Here is a 13,587-nt window from a genome sequence, read left to right on the forward strand (position 1 = left end):
GGCACAGTGCACCAGGGAGGCCTCCCCAGTGTCAACCGAAGCAGGAGAGTCGCTTCCTTTGACTTGCAGGTGACGCTTCTGCCACGACGTTCCCAGATGCTATGGGCTTGTTTTGCAGCAAGAGTGTGTGGCTGTCTTGGATTCAGTTTGTGTCCACTGTAACCCGCCCTCTTCTGCAGACAGGAGTGAACCCTTGTCTCCATGTCCCTCCTGCCCTCTGATCTTAGCTGGGCAGCCTCCTGCTTGCCACTGTCCCTCTTTTAATGTGGTCTCCAGAAAAGTGACTGAGCTGTTCAGGATAGGGCCTGCCCTCTCCCTCCTCTGGCTGCACTTCTCTGGGTCTCAGCTGTGTTGTGTTGTCCCTTGACCTCCATCTGATTTGCTCTTTTCCTCCGACTCTCCCTTACTTTCCTCAGTCCGGTTCTTTGTACTTCCCTGGGGCCTTTCTCTAGGGATCGTGTCCACTGGCAGCAGAAAGCAGCCACTTCTGGGGTGGGAGGCAGCAAGCGTTTAACAGCTCGTAGCAGTGCCGCTGCTCCTCCGTCCTCCCATGTGTCAAATCTGTGAGGGTCTGGCTGTGAAGAGCAGCCGCTGGTGCTCCCGCAGCCCCTGGTGCTGCTGGCACATAGCAGGGAAGCTGAAGAATTGCCGCTGGAAGGGGTGGGGGCGATTCTGGGGGTGTGGTTGCTTGTCAGAGTTGGGAAGGGAGCGAGCCTGCAGCACCTTGCAGCTGGGGTTGTGAGGCCTAAGGGCACCTGGGGTGGGGCGGTGAAATATACAGAGCGCAACTGCCCGTGTGTCACTGTGTGATTGTTTGGGGGTGTTTGCAGCCTGCAGGGACTGGCGAGGAGGCCATGGTTGGTGTCATCCGCTCCTATGATGACCTGAGCCGCAAGCTGTGGAAGCTGGAGGGGCTGCCGCTGACGGTGACAGCCGTGCAGGGCACGCACCCGGCGCTGCGGTACACTGACGTGAGTCTGAGGGGTACCAGGAAGGCCTTGGGCCCATGGCAGGGTTGCAGGGGAGGGCAGCTCTTTGGGGTAGGGGAGTGAGCTTGAGACTATGGTTTCCTCAGGGCTTGTTAACTGCAGTGCTGCTCACAGGCCCCGAGTGTTGGGAAGACTCTGTCATGATAAGGCCAGGCCCTGTCCTAGTGAGCTTCCAGCTTGCTGCTTGGCCCAAGTGCTTGCTTTTGGGCATATGAGGCACTTCAGGGCTGGGATCTCCTCTGTGCTGTGGGATGTGCCCTGCTGTGTCCCCAGCTCTGTCTGCAGGTGGCAGGCTGTGCTCTAGGCTGGCCCACAGGCACTGCATCCCACCCTGCTGCCTGCCATCCCCTCCAGTAACCCCCTGCCCACTGGTGTCCTAGGTCTTCCCTCCAGCCCCCATGAAACCGGATTATTCATACCACGAGAGGAGCAAGGAGAAGGAGTCACTACTTCCCCTGGCAGATAAACCCTGCCCAGCGTACATCCCGCCCATGAAAGGTAAAGGGGAGGTTGAGGAGGCAGCAAGTAGGGTGCATGAGCTGGGGAAGCTGAGGCACGGGAAGGCAATGACTTATGCATCTTGATACAGGGATCATGTCAGGAGTCCTGGCTCCCAGTCCTGTGCTTGGTCCATAAAGTTCTTCCTGGTCTGATGCCCCCTTTTGGTATCTTCTTGCTGCCCTGTGTTTTTCCCCTCAGTTATCTGCCACATGGAGGGGAGCGGCCAATGGCCTCAGGACAAGGAAGCCATCAAGCGTATCAAAGCTGCCTTCCACCTCCAGCTGGCTGAACTCCTGAGCCAGCAGCACCATTTCCTCTGCAGGCCTGCGGCCTCCTACACCGATGTGTACAAGGTACAGAGAAGGGCCCTGGCAGGAGGGCAGCAGGGGTTCTGTGTCAGCAGCCTGTTCTTGGGAGTCCAGGAGAGGGAAGGGATGGTTGTAGGGTGGCAACAGCAGCGGGCAGTGCCAGGCAGCCAATTTGGGTCCCTGGCTGGCAGAGGAGAGCTCCCAGCTCCTCTTTACGGTGAGGCCAGTTTGGTGCCTTTGGGGTGCAGCATGGTTTCTGCCTCGGAGGGTGTCTCTGGGCTCAGGCCTGGCAAGAGACAAGGCCATACCTTGTCTTTGTTGCCCTGGTTCTCTGAGCTCCTGCCCTCCATCCCTGGCTCACTCTTCCCCTGAATTTTCTGTCCCTGTCTCAGGATGGTTATGTTTTCCGTCTCCAAGTGGCCTATCACCGGGAGCCCCAGATCCTGAAGGAGGTGGTGACCCCAGAGGGGATGCTGAAGTACCGGGATACGGAGGAATCTCAGCAGTTGGAGCTGGAGACCCTGCACCTGCCCTATCTGACCAGCTGTCTGCATGGGTAAGGAAAGGGAGAAGTGTCTTGTGGCCAGGGGCCAGGCCTCCAGCTGTAAAGGCCAGGGAGAGCTCTTGGTGGTGCTCTGGGGAGAGGGTTGCACTGTGGGTAGGAAACTGCTCTTCCAGCTTTCTCTTATGGGTCACAGAAGGAGAGAGCTATGAGTGGTGTTATGGGGGAAGGCAATGCACTGTGGGTCCTGTACTCCTCACAGGTAAGGAAGGAGGGAAGAGTCGTGAGAAGGATGGAGGAAGGAGTGGGGGGTGCATTATGAGTCATCTGGGTAGGAAAGGGGGAGCAGCACTGGGAAGAGAAGAGGGCATTGTGGGTTGGGAAACCCTCCTTCTGCCCTTGGCACAGGTATGAACCTGGCAGAGCCCTCAAATGAGGGTGGGGGAGAGGTACGTTGTGAGTAGGGACCCAGCTAGCAGCCTCTGAGGCCCCTTCCCCTCCAGTGCAGACGAGAGCAGAGTCATGGCGTCCCAAGTAATGGCTGGTGCAGCGATGAGGTGAAAGGGCAAGTGTGCTGCAGCGTTTTCTCCTTCCCTGTCCGAACAGCCCTGAGCCCATACAGCGCTGGCTGCATTCGTTCTGCAGACAGCCCGTCCACTTGCAGTGCGTGGCCCAGTGCCCAGGGATATCGGGGCAGTCCCTGCCATGGGCTTGACTTGTAACGGCTGCTGCTTCCCTTCTTCCTTCCTCTCAGGCTGCAGCAGCAGCACCCCGCCTTCAGCGGCACCTGCCGGCTCGCCAAGCGCTGGATCAGCGCCCAGATGCTGAGCGACGGCTTCTCAGAGGAGTGCATGGACCTGCTTGTGGCCTTCCTCTTCCTCCACCCCGCACCCTTCACACCGCCCAGGTGAGCCCCAGGAATGGCAGTCTTGTGGCCTCCGTCTTGGGTACGTTTCCTCAGGAGGAGCAGGGGGTGGACAGGTGACTGCCTGGTTCAGCGTTTGGGGACTTCTCGTTATCAGGCCACTGGTTTGACCCTGACTCATGTCAGCCACTGAAATGGTCCCCCCAGGGCCACAATCAACGTGCAATGAATTCAGGCCAGGCTGGTTCCCAGGGATTTTCCCTCAACTGATGGTCTGTTACCTAGATTGCAGGTAACCTTGTGGGTTGGCTACTGATAAAAGAGGCAGAAACAGGTCAATAGCTTGACTTTTTATTTGCTTGCACTTCAGAGGACAAAACCAGATATTTATCCCGAAGTCTGGCTGCCTGTGACCGCACAACACAGAATCTCACCTTTACTGGCTGGGCAGACTGGAGAGGCAGGCAACATGCAGACTGGCAGCAAGTCTTGAACTTGCTGAGTTCTCCAAATTTCTCTCCAGCTGATACCCTATATTTGTAGGTGGCTGGTTCTGATATTCTAATAAATGACCTTTGCTTGGTTTTATTTAGATGTCTTTTGTTTCACTGAAACTTTTGGAAGTGGATTAAACTTGGAAGGTGTCAATTAGCTGGGATTTATATCCTTGGGAAAGTAAAAGGGAGGGTTTCTTATCTTCTCCCCCACCCCCCCATCCTGGAATGCTGTTCAGTACTGTTCTGTTTCTTCTTTACCTTAGTTTATGGTCTTCTCCGACAAGGCTGTTTTGTTTTTTCAAGTTATCTAAGTATCTTTACAAAAATACAGCTATTACAGCAAAATAGCATCTAATACATTCCATTACATCAATTGCTACTACTAAAATTTTAAGGTAGAACTATAATGTGGCATATTTGGATGATTTAATGTATAGTCTTTCCTTATAATGTCTCCTTTCAGGCCTTGTGCTTTGTTTAATTGTCTCTCATTACTAGTTTACTTAGGCATGTAGATGGCTTCCTTTACTTTGCTGTCCAAGCTAGTTGTCACATCTGCAACGGTTCATGCTGTGGTCACTCAGAAACAGGCTTTGGGGTCTTCTGCTTAGCCACACTTCTGCAGCTTAGCCTAGGCCCCTTGTAAATGGCCAAAGATGGCAACAGGCCTTGGCAGCATGGTTGGGTATCAGACATGGGCTCCTCACAGCCTAACTGTAGAAACTAGATCAAAACTGAGTGAGTATAAAATACTGTGTGTGGGAGAGGGTCGGGGGTCTGGAATCCAGCCCCTGGTCTCATCTGGCGCTTCTCAAACTCTATTGGCCAACAGACCACCCTGCTATAGATGCTTAATTGGTGACTTGCTGTGCCCCACACACCATGGCCCAGCTTGTGGACTGGGGTTTGGGAATCCAAAGCAAATGCTGATTGATAGCTGTTGTGGGCAGGAGTTGGGGAAAGGCTAGGTTGGGCCAGTCAGCTAGTGAGGAAGTGTCATCCCAACACAGGTTGGGGGAGAATAGGGGTCCGTAGGGCTCAGGTTTTTTTTCTCCCTCTTAGCTGCGTGGGCAGGGCAGGCTGGTGTGAAAGCCAGTGGCGGAGAAGCTTGGACTGCCATCCGGTGGGCTCCAGGCTTGCTAAGCATCCAGCTCCTGCTTCTGTTTCTTGGTCCATATGTGTGGTGCCCAGGGCTGGGGTGCTCATCTCCATGGACCAGGCAGCTTGTGCTGGAGGAGGTGGCAGTGATCTCTTCAGGAGTCCTGGCCGTGTCCCTGGGGCTGTGACCAGAGCATGTCCAGAGAGGGCTGGTGCTGACAGGAGGCCTCTGGGTGAGGCTGGAGAGATGTTGCTGTCCCCAGCTATCAACACCACTTCCGGCAATGGATAATATGCTGCTTGTGTCGCTCTGGCATCAAATGGGGACCACTGTGGGGAAAGCAGAAGGGCCAGGGGCTGTGGGAGCAAGCCCTGGTCCATGGGAGATAGGGGACCTGTCCCAGGCCAGGGGTGGGGGAAAGTGTCATGCTGAGGGGCAATGGGAATAAGCATCCCCCATCCATGGTACCGACCATCTCTCTGAGGTTTAACTGCATGCTGCTTGCTCCCGGGCCCTGTGAGCACTAGGCGCTGTCTTCCTGTATGGGACCCCTCTGAGCTTTTAGACACAGACTCACCCACCATGTGAGGCCCAAGGCTGCTCCACTATCTCCTGTGTCTTTACGACTCCTGCAACACTTCACCAGCATTCATTAAGCAGTTCAGCTGCTTTGTGATGCAGGCGTGTGTTGGCCCCCATTGCACAGCTTGGGAGACAGAGGCCCTGAGTGGTTAAGTGACTTGCTCTCTCTGGTGACTTGCTTGCTAGCCAGTAGCAGAGGCAGGTAAAGAGCCCAGGAGTCCTGTCTCCAGTCCTTCCCCTTGTTCTAGATAAGCTGCCTCTGGGGGAGAGGCGCAGACACAGGAGATGGGAAGGAGATGAGGGAAGTTGTTTTGCCCTGACACCGTGTTAAGCTACAGGAGTGATGAGAGGGGCCAGTTTTACTTGACCTGAAAGTGGGTCCTTGAAGAGATCAAAATCTGCCAGGGGGGAGACTCTTTCCTAGCCCCCCATCAGCTTTAGCACATCTGCTCACGGTACCTGTTTGTGGCCTGGCTCATGGACCACGCTGCCCCGGACGCCCTGTCTCTGCGGGGTGTGGGGATGTGTGTACGTTCTCTCTCGGTCCTCACAGCTGCAGTCTCTCTCCCCCACAGCTGCCCTCAGGTGGGCTTCCTTCGCTTCCTCCACCTGCTGACCACCTTCGACTGGAAGAATGCCCCGCTCATCGTGAACTTGAACTCGGAGCTTAAAGGTGAGCTGGGGGCCATGGGAGGTCTCTTGCAGTGCTGGGGAGTGATCTCCTGCTGCCCTGAGCCCGAGAGGCAAGTGGCAGGACCCCCTGAGGGGGCTACAGTGGGATTAACCCAGGGTGCTCATTGGGTGATGCTGATGGGGGGTTTGGAGCCTTTCTTCACAAGGCCATGGGTTTCACTCTGACCCAGGACACTCAGCTCCCTTGGTCAGCTTGGGGCCTTGTTAGGCCAGTGAAAACCAGTACTCTGCAAGTCTCTGGACAATGCTGGAGTGTGCGTGTGTTGGAGGGGAAACTGGAAGGTAAAACAAAGGCTGGCTCTGCTCAGTCACTGCTCCCAGGCGTCGGAGACCCCTCGGGTTGGGGGCGTCCTCCTCAGCGGGGGACCTGAGCTGCAGGCTTTCCACGGGGCTCAAAGCAGGGGGATTAGCCGCTGGTTTCTTGCTTTGTTTTCCCCTCGCAGGCTTTAACATCCTAATCTCCCAGGTGTCCCGGGGACGGAGGAACTTGGCCTTGTTTATTTCTTGGCACGTTTCCTCCTCTCTGATCCTGGTTAAAGCTCTGGTTTCCTCGCATCAAGCAGAGTTTGCCAAGCTGTTGGCTCTTGCTTGTGCATCTCGCAGCATGTTTGCTGTCTCTGTGCCCTGGGCTCTTTGTACAGGCGTGAGGGGACAGGTCTCTGAATGGGGTGTGCTTCTCAGCTCTGCCACTGATTTGTTATGTGGCCTTGGCCAAGTCACTTCCCTTCCTCCTGGGGCAGCTCCCTGTCTGTGAAATGGGGATAATAAAAACAACCTCCTATGACTCCACTGTGTTTGGATCAGACTCTCTTCTGACCCGACTTCTATGATTCTGTGATGATTCTATGATGTCTGTCTTGGCATGCCCCGTTGTAACCAGGCTTGCTGGTACCCTAGGCCCGTAGAGACCCAGGTAGTGTCTGGATTTCTTCCGTAAAGTTTTAAGTGCTAGGTGTAGTGTAGACAGTTTTCTGGTGATACCAAAGTCACTGATACAGTTTTACCTCCTTTGGCCTACGCCCTTCCAGCGTGGCTGCTGTTTGGAAGGGCCATGGCTTGGGGCTGGGGGGATTAAGATGCATCTCCTCTATTAGACTGGTGGGTAAAGGTGACCTGTCCTATTCTTTGTTTTGTATGATGCTGGAGCAGCATGTAGTGTCCTGTCTTATCTGCTTTTTGTCAGTGGGGAGCCAGGGGACGTGGGCCCAGCCTTGAAGCATCCTGCAAGGACCTGTAGGAGAGGCTCTCTCTTATGTCTCTAGCAAGGTTTACCTTCCCCTGGCATTTATCCCTGGCCTCAGCCGAGTTGCTCCACCCTGGGTTGGGATGTCTCAAGCATTTCTGGCTGGTATTGCAGTTTTCCACTGGGCATCAGACCCTGGTTGCTGGGTAGTGGCGTTTCAGTGCTTGTTTGTGATATCCCCTGACCTCACCTACTGCAGGCACAGAGCAGGAGGCATCCTGGTGAGGGGTTGGATTTCATTTCAGGTGTCTTCTCTGCAGCAGCACCACCACCTTGCTCTGCCTCCCCAGTCTGGGCTTGGACAGGGAGATGCAGCATGAGGGCTGCAGCCCACAGCTCAAACAAGCTTTTCCCTGGCCTGTGAGATCCCATAGTGCTAGGTGACAGCAGGTGGAGGGAGGGTTGGGGCTGCATTTTGGGGAAGATCCTTTGCATGGATAGAGCAGTTGACAGGATGAAGCCCTGGGGTTTCTTGAGGGTGCTGTGGGGTCCCTGGCATGAGCAGGGGTTTTGTGCTGGTATGAGGGATCTGACCTCAGTGTGGTTTGCTTTCCAGACGCAGATTACACAGAGATCAAGAATGAGTTTGTGGCTTCCCGGACCGGCCTCCCCGTCATGTTCATCTCCACGCCCAGAGACCAGCGGAGCTCAGTGTGGACCAAGGAGCGGCCTTCTGCCCAGGTGAGCTAGGCTGCACCTCCCCACCCCCAGCCTGGTGCCCTGAGATGCATGGACATGGGCAGCCATGTAAGCTGCTGCTCCTTGCACTAAGGCATCCCAACCATGACCCTAGCGCTCAGGTTAGTCCATGTGATCCCGTGGCCTCAGTCAGGCCAGTGGTGGTGGAGAGCTGATCCAGTGCCAGCAGGGCAGCCCCAATGCATGGCCATTGCATTACCCACCGACTCTGCCCTCCTCAGATCCTGCAGCGCCTTCTCGTGCTGGCGCAGGCATCCCTGCGGGCCCTGGAGGAGCAGCTCCTGAACCCCCTCGGCAGCCAGGATGTGAAGGTAATCCCCAAGCGGTGTTAGTAGTGCACTGGGCTCTGGCGGGTGGCTTCCAGTAGCGGGGTGAATTAGTGGTGGGGGCTGGAGTTGGATGGGGGGATGTCTGCTGCAGAGTGGGTGACATATGGACAGCCTCAGTGCCCCCAGGTCCTGTCCAGAGGGGCTTTTGGGTGGAGGAGGTGCCAGGGTGTTGCTGGCATCCCTTCCATATACAGGGCCCATCATCCCCTGATGCCCTGCAGGTCCAGTGACTTAACCCCCAGGACAAGTGGGTATTTCCATTCAGTTGCTCCTGCTTTGCAGTTCCCATCATCTCCCTGTCTAACTTGGCAGCACTGATTGCAGGGGAATGTGCTCTCCCTGGTTTTTCTGGGCCTCCACCTTGGGCTACAGCCTGGACAGTGCCAGGCCTCTGCCCACTGACTCCCCAGTCTGGGGAAAAGGCTCCTGAGTCCCACTTTGACCTTCTGGTCACGCTGCTGTTGGGAGTTTGCCCTGTTTGCCATCTGGGGGGTGGCAGGGCTGGAGGATGAGCTGGTAGTCAGTGCATTTCGAAGGTTGGGTTGCTTGAGGTGGTATCACAAGGGGCATAGATGGGGCTGGGCTAGTGCTTTGGGAAAATAAGTCTCCCAGCAATATTTCAGACCCTGCAGGGCTTGTGGAAAGGTGGATGTGGAAGGAATGGGGTTAGCTAAGCCACACCGAGAATCCCAGCTGGCTAACTAAGGGGGAAATAGGGAAGGCAAGATGTGTTGGGTTTGGGCTTAGTTAGGAGCTGGACTTCAACCCCTGGCTGCTTTCTACCCAGCCTCACTTTTACTGCAGAAACTGTGATTGGGAACTGCGTGGCTGTGGGCAAACCCTAGGGTGACTGGGTTCCCACTGATCAAACAGGGCCAGTGCGTCTGCCTCTCGTGCGTGGACGTTGAGACTCAGCTCACTGTGTCTGCCCGGTGCCTCAAGGCCCGTGAGTGACAGGCGCCAGAGCAGTTTGGGATCTGATTGCTTTGTTTTCTTGAACTCATTTCCATCTGACAGCTGCTGGAGCCATCAGCCCCGGTCACAAAGGCCGGGTGGGAAAGCTCCTGTGGCCTGAGTTGTGTCTGGAGGAAGCAGTTTTGTTCTCTTAAGCTGAGACCTGCTAGCTCAGCTTCCTCTGGGAAAGGAGGGGGCCCTGCTGAAATCCCTGGGCTGGGACTCAGCGGGGGAAGCGTGGAGGGTGTTGAGGCTTGATTCGCAGCTCTTTGTGACCTCGGGTGTTGCATACTGCTGCAGTCAGTAAAGCAGAGACAATACATTTTCTTTGTGCGTCTTACTCCATTGCACTGCAAGCTCTCTGGGGCAGGCGCTTTCTCTCGCAATGTGTTTGAACACTGCCCGGCACAGGAGTGCATTGGTCTCTGTTTGGGCTTCTAGCCATGCCCGCGATACTCTTGATAAGCGGTTGTAGATGGAGACGTAGCTTGTGACACTCACATCCTGCTTTCAAGTGCTATTTCCTTTGTCCTGCTGGAGCTGGCTGCTCTGAGACTAATGGATGCTTTGCCAAACTCTCCTGACTCCAGTGATCGCAGCCTGCCATCAATAGACCTGTGATGAACAGTGCAGGCCATGCTAAGACCTTTCCTGGGCATTACTGCTGTAGGGAAATGGTGTTTCCCTGTGGTGAGGGACTGGAAAGGCCCGAGAGACATGGAAAGAAGAAGTTATGAACGTCCAGGGCCATGGAGCCCTTGCGGCAGGGCTCGGCCTCTGTGGGCTTATTCAGTTATGGCATTTTCCAGTGAACTCCCTGGGTTCTTGGCTGGAGGCACAGAAGCCTTTGTGTGTCCACCGAGACCAAAAACATTTGGGGAACTGTCCAAATACATCCTGAAAAGGCCTTTCCTTGTGTGCTGCAGCTCTGAAGAGGGCAGGGAGGATGGGCTTGACCTCAGAGACACAGGGGAGCCCCAGAGACATGGGGGCTTCAGGAAAGCAGCAAAGGTGTGTTTCTGACAAGCGGCTGATCCCGAAGACAAGGCTCTCAGGCCACTACTGAGGAGGTCCTGGTAGAAAAGGCCTTTTCCAGCTGAGCCAGGAAAGGTGTGGTGGTCTGGGAGGCAGGTTGGTCACATCCAAAGAAAACAGCTGCGAGCTGGATTTGAAAGAAGGGTATTGTGAGCAGGACTGTAAGAGCTGGGGGTCTTCTGTCCATGTGGTGGGGTGGATGGAGCAGTCTCCTAGGTGCACGTGAGCTGGGTCTTGGAGACCCCGGTGTGAAGGGAGATGCGGAGAAGGCAGGAAGATCCTGACGTCCTTAGTGCTTAGCCTGGGACCTGGGACACCCAAGTCCACATCTTGGGGCAGTGTTTAATTATTACCCCTCGTGCTCATTTTTCAGCCGACAGGAAACCTTGGACCATTCAACAACGATTTTGGTAGCGTTCATAGTAATATCTGACAGGGGAAAAAATGGCTGGACTTTGGGGGTGGGAAGCCCCCCCACTCGTCCTCAGGTTGTCTGAGACTGAGCACTTCCCCCAGGAGATACGGCTGTGGCCTTCCAGCCGTGAGTGGGGTCACCAGGAGCTAGGAAGATCTTTGCATAAGTGGTAGTTTTTCCTCCTGTGATCCCATTAATTCATCCCATCCCACGGGGAAAGCACCTGCCTCTAATGCAGGTGTACTTGGGGGACGCACTTCCTCTCTGCGTCCATCTAGAGCAGTGATTCTCAGCCGGGGCGATGCAGCACCCTGGGGTGCTTTGAGATCCTTTCAAAGGGAGCCATGTAATATTTCAGGGATGTATTAGTAGCTGTGTTGGTCTGAGACAAAAAGGAATGCAAAACTCTAGAACTCTTGGCTCAGAGATGATACTTTTTATTAGAGTAACTAAGAAATCGCCAAAAAAAAACCCTTTTTCTGCAAACGTTCAGGCTTGCACGCCCTTCATCAGGCTCAGGGAAAATTAAAGATGATAAAATGTCCCTGTAGGTAGGAAATAAACTTCATTTTTGCACAGAGGTGTGTAAACATGATTCACAAGGTAAACCCCGGGATTTCACATAGGAGTCCTCAGTGTAAAAATCGTTCTGCCCTCCTGTGGTCTTTCTGCAACGGAATTACTCTGTTATTTTTCCGTAATGAAAGAAATAAGTGAAAATCAGGAGCTGGCATTTTCCAAGGGGTGGCTGGAGTCTAAAAAGGTGGAGAACCAGTGATTTAGCGTCTGCCCAGGTTTGGTTAAGTTGGAATTGGCCTTCTTTGTCTCGGGGTCGGGTCCAGCAGAGCCTGGGGGTAGGTGAGCTGTGTTCCCAGCCTCTGGGTAAGGAGCTGTGCAGGCTGGACAGCGTGCCTCATCAGCTCCTGAGCTCAGGAAATGGTGCTGGGATGGAGGAAGAGGAAGATGATAACAGGCAGAATAGCCGGTAAGTATTTTTCCTTTCTGTGTCATGGCCAGAGCAAGACCGAGGCTGTAACTGATTCTGGATATTGTGTAAGGTGTGATTAGAAAGAGAAGAGAGCAGGATAGTCTCCTGCAAGGAGAGGCAAGGGAAGGCCGCAATTATACAGTAATTAGGTTAGGGAGCAAGGGAGGGGCTGGACCAGAGGCAGCTTCCAGATCCGTCCTGGAGATAGTGTGGGGAAGCAATGGTGACTGCCAGTGGGTGGGGGAGAGAGGTCTCCAAATGAGCAGAGCTTCCTTTTCTCCCATCAGTCTACAAATGTGGCCTTTGCATTCCCATTGCCCGTGCGACAGAGTCTGGACCCAAAGACACAGCTGCAGAAATAGTTGCTTTCTGGTGGGGGGAGCCTTTCTGCTGCCTTGTCTCTGCAGTCAGTGCCAGATCACAGCTTCTTTGCTTGCTGTCCTGCTCCACCTTCTCCCTTTTCACACCGCTGCACATGGTGTTGCCTTGAGCCAAGATGGGTGTCTGGGCCGGGCTTGCAAAACAACTGTCCTGAGAGTGGCTGGTTTCGGAGGGGGCCTCTGCAGCCAGGTCCTCTTCCCTGACGAGTCTGGTTTTGGGGAAAGTAGGGAGTAAAATCAGTTGTTCCATCAGTGAGAGGGCTGGCATTGTCCCAGAGGGAGCTGCTCTCTGATGGGCTGCAGGCAATTTCAGGTTTTTGGAGGAGTCTCAAGTTCCCTGAATGAAAACTTACCCCTCCCTCCCTGAGTGCTCCTGGGTGGTAGGTAAGGTGTGCTTGGGAGAACATCAGCTCTGGGGCACATTAACGTGGGAGCGCAGCCATGCCCTGGTGCAGAAAGGAAAGGGGAGGGATGGTGCACCTGCTGCGGGTGCAATTAGGGGTAGTGCGGGGTAAGAACCTGACCGGGACACTAACACTCCCATCCGTGCCCAAGCGTAGCAGGTTGAACCTCTCAGCTGGCAAGGAGCATCTCCAGAGCTCAGCACCTCTCGCTGTGTGCTCAGGCGTTTGGCTCTGTCTCGAGAGGAAGAGCAGACGCGGTGAGCTGCAACGTCTCCTGCAGAACCAGGTGCTTCTGGGAGGCGAGACGGCAGCACACCATGCATTTTGCCCCATGCTCTGAGGTCAGGATGTAGTAAGAAGAATCTAAGATTTGGCTCAGACTGGTGTGTGTCTGTGTAGGAAGTGGCGATATTCTGCCTGGAGATCTGCAAAACCAGGGAACTGGCTGTTTTGCTGTGGTGGTTGACAGTGAAAGAATTACCGGCGTTGACATTTTGGTCTTTGCTAAGGAATCGAAATGTGGCCAAAACCTGTTAGACGTGGAAGACAGTGGAGTCAGGATCCCTCTCCTCCTTTTCTGAAGTTCAGTATCAATGGACCCATGTTTATTCCTTCCTGCTTGGCTGTGGCTCCTTGCATGTAGTTTTTTGTGGTGCAACAGGTCTGGTTTTCTACTTCTCTTAGGACGCATGTGCCTTGGAAAGGGCAGCTTGGAGCTGTTTGCCTTGTCTTGGTGTTTCATAGAATCACAGAAAATGAGGCCTGAAAGGGAGCTCAGGAGGTCACATCTGGTCCAACCCCCTGCTCCAAGCAGGACCAGCCCCAACTGCATCATCCCAGCCAAGGCTTTGTTGAGCCAGGTCTTAAAAACCTCCAGGGATGGAGACTGCACTACCTCTCTGGGTCACCTGTTCCAGTGCTTTACTACACTCTTAGTGAGAGAGTTTTTCCTAATATCCAACCTCAACTTCCCTTGCTGCAGCCTGAGCCCATTGCTCCTTGTCCATCGAGAACAGCCCAGCTCCATCCTCTTTGCAGCCCCCCTGCAGGGAAGTGAAGGCTGCTGTTCAATCCCCCTCGGTCTTCTGCAGACTCAGTCAGCCC

At 54.6% G+C, this 13,587-nt stretch overlaps 1 protein-coding gene and 1 long non-coding RNA gene across 2 annotated transcripts in view; one reads left to right on the forward strand and one right to left on the reverse strand.

Moving 5' to 3' along the window:
- LOC109297979 overlaps nt 1-4,334 on the reverse strand; it is a 10,332-nt gene extending 5,998 nt beyond the window's left edge. The window contains exons 1-2 of the long non-coding RNA XR_002097479.1: nt 4,243-4,334; nt 3,287-3,289 (exon numbers count right to left, since the gene is read on the reverse strand). This is a non-coding gene — a long non-coding RNA (uncharacterized LOC109297979). The remainder of the gene's footprint in view (nt 1-3,286; nt 3,290-4,242) is intronic.
- NOL6 (nucleolar protein 6) overlaps nt 1-13,587 on the forward strand; it is a 61,624-nt gene that overhangs the window by 22,990 nt on the left and 25,047 nt on the right. The window contains exons 16-23 of the mRNA XM_019518088.1: nt 831-971; nt 1,370-1,487; nt 1,689-1,843; nt 2,191-2,354; nt 3,055-3,207; nt 5,919-6,016; nt 7,836-7,960; nt 8,200-8,289. Coding sequence (XP_019373633.1) covers nt 831-971; nt 1,370-1,487; nt 1,689-1,843; nt 2,191-2,354; nt 3,055-3,207; nt 5,919-6,016; nt 7,836-7,960; nt 8,200-8,289 — 1,044 coding nt within the window. The remainder of the gene's footprint in view (nt 1-830; nt 972-1,369; nt 1,488-1,688; nt 1,844-2,190; nt 2,355-3,054; nt 3,208-5,918; nt 6,017-7,835; nt 7,961-8,199; nt 8,290-13,587) is intronic.

The sequence above is a fragment of the Gavialis gangeticus genome, unplaced genomic scaffold (assembly GCF_001723915.1).
Source record: "Gavialis gangeticus isolate Ggan-Ray unplaced genomic scaffold, GavGan_comp1, whole genome shotgun sequence".
Taxonomy (NCBI): domain Eukaryota; kingdom Metazoa; phylum Chordata; order Crocodylia; family Gavialidae; genus Gavialis; species Gavialis gangeticus.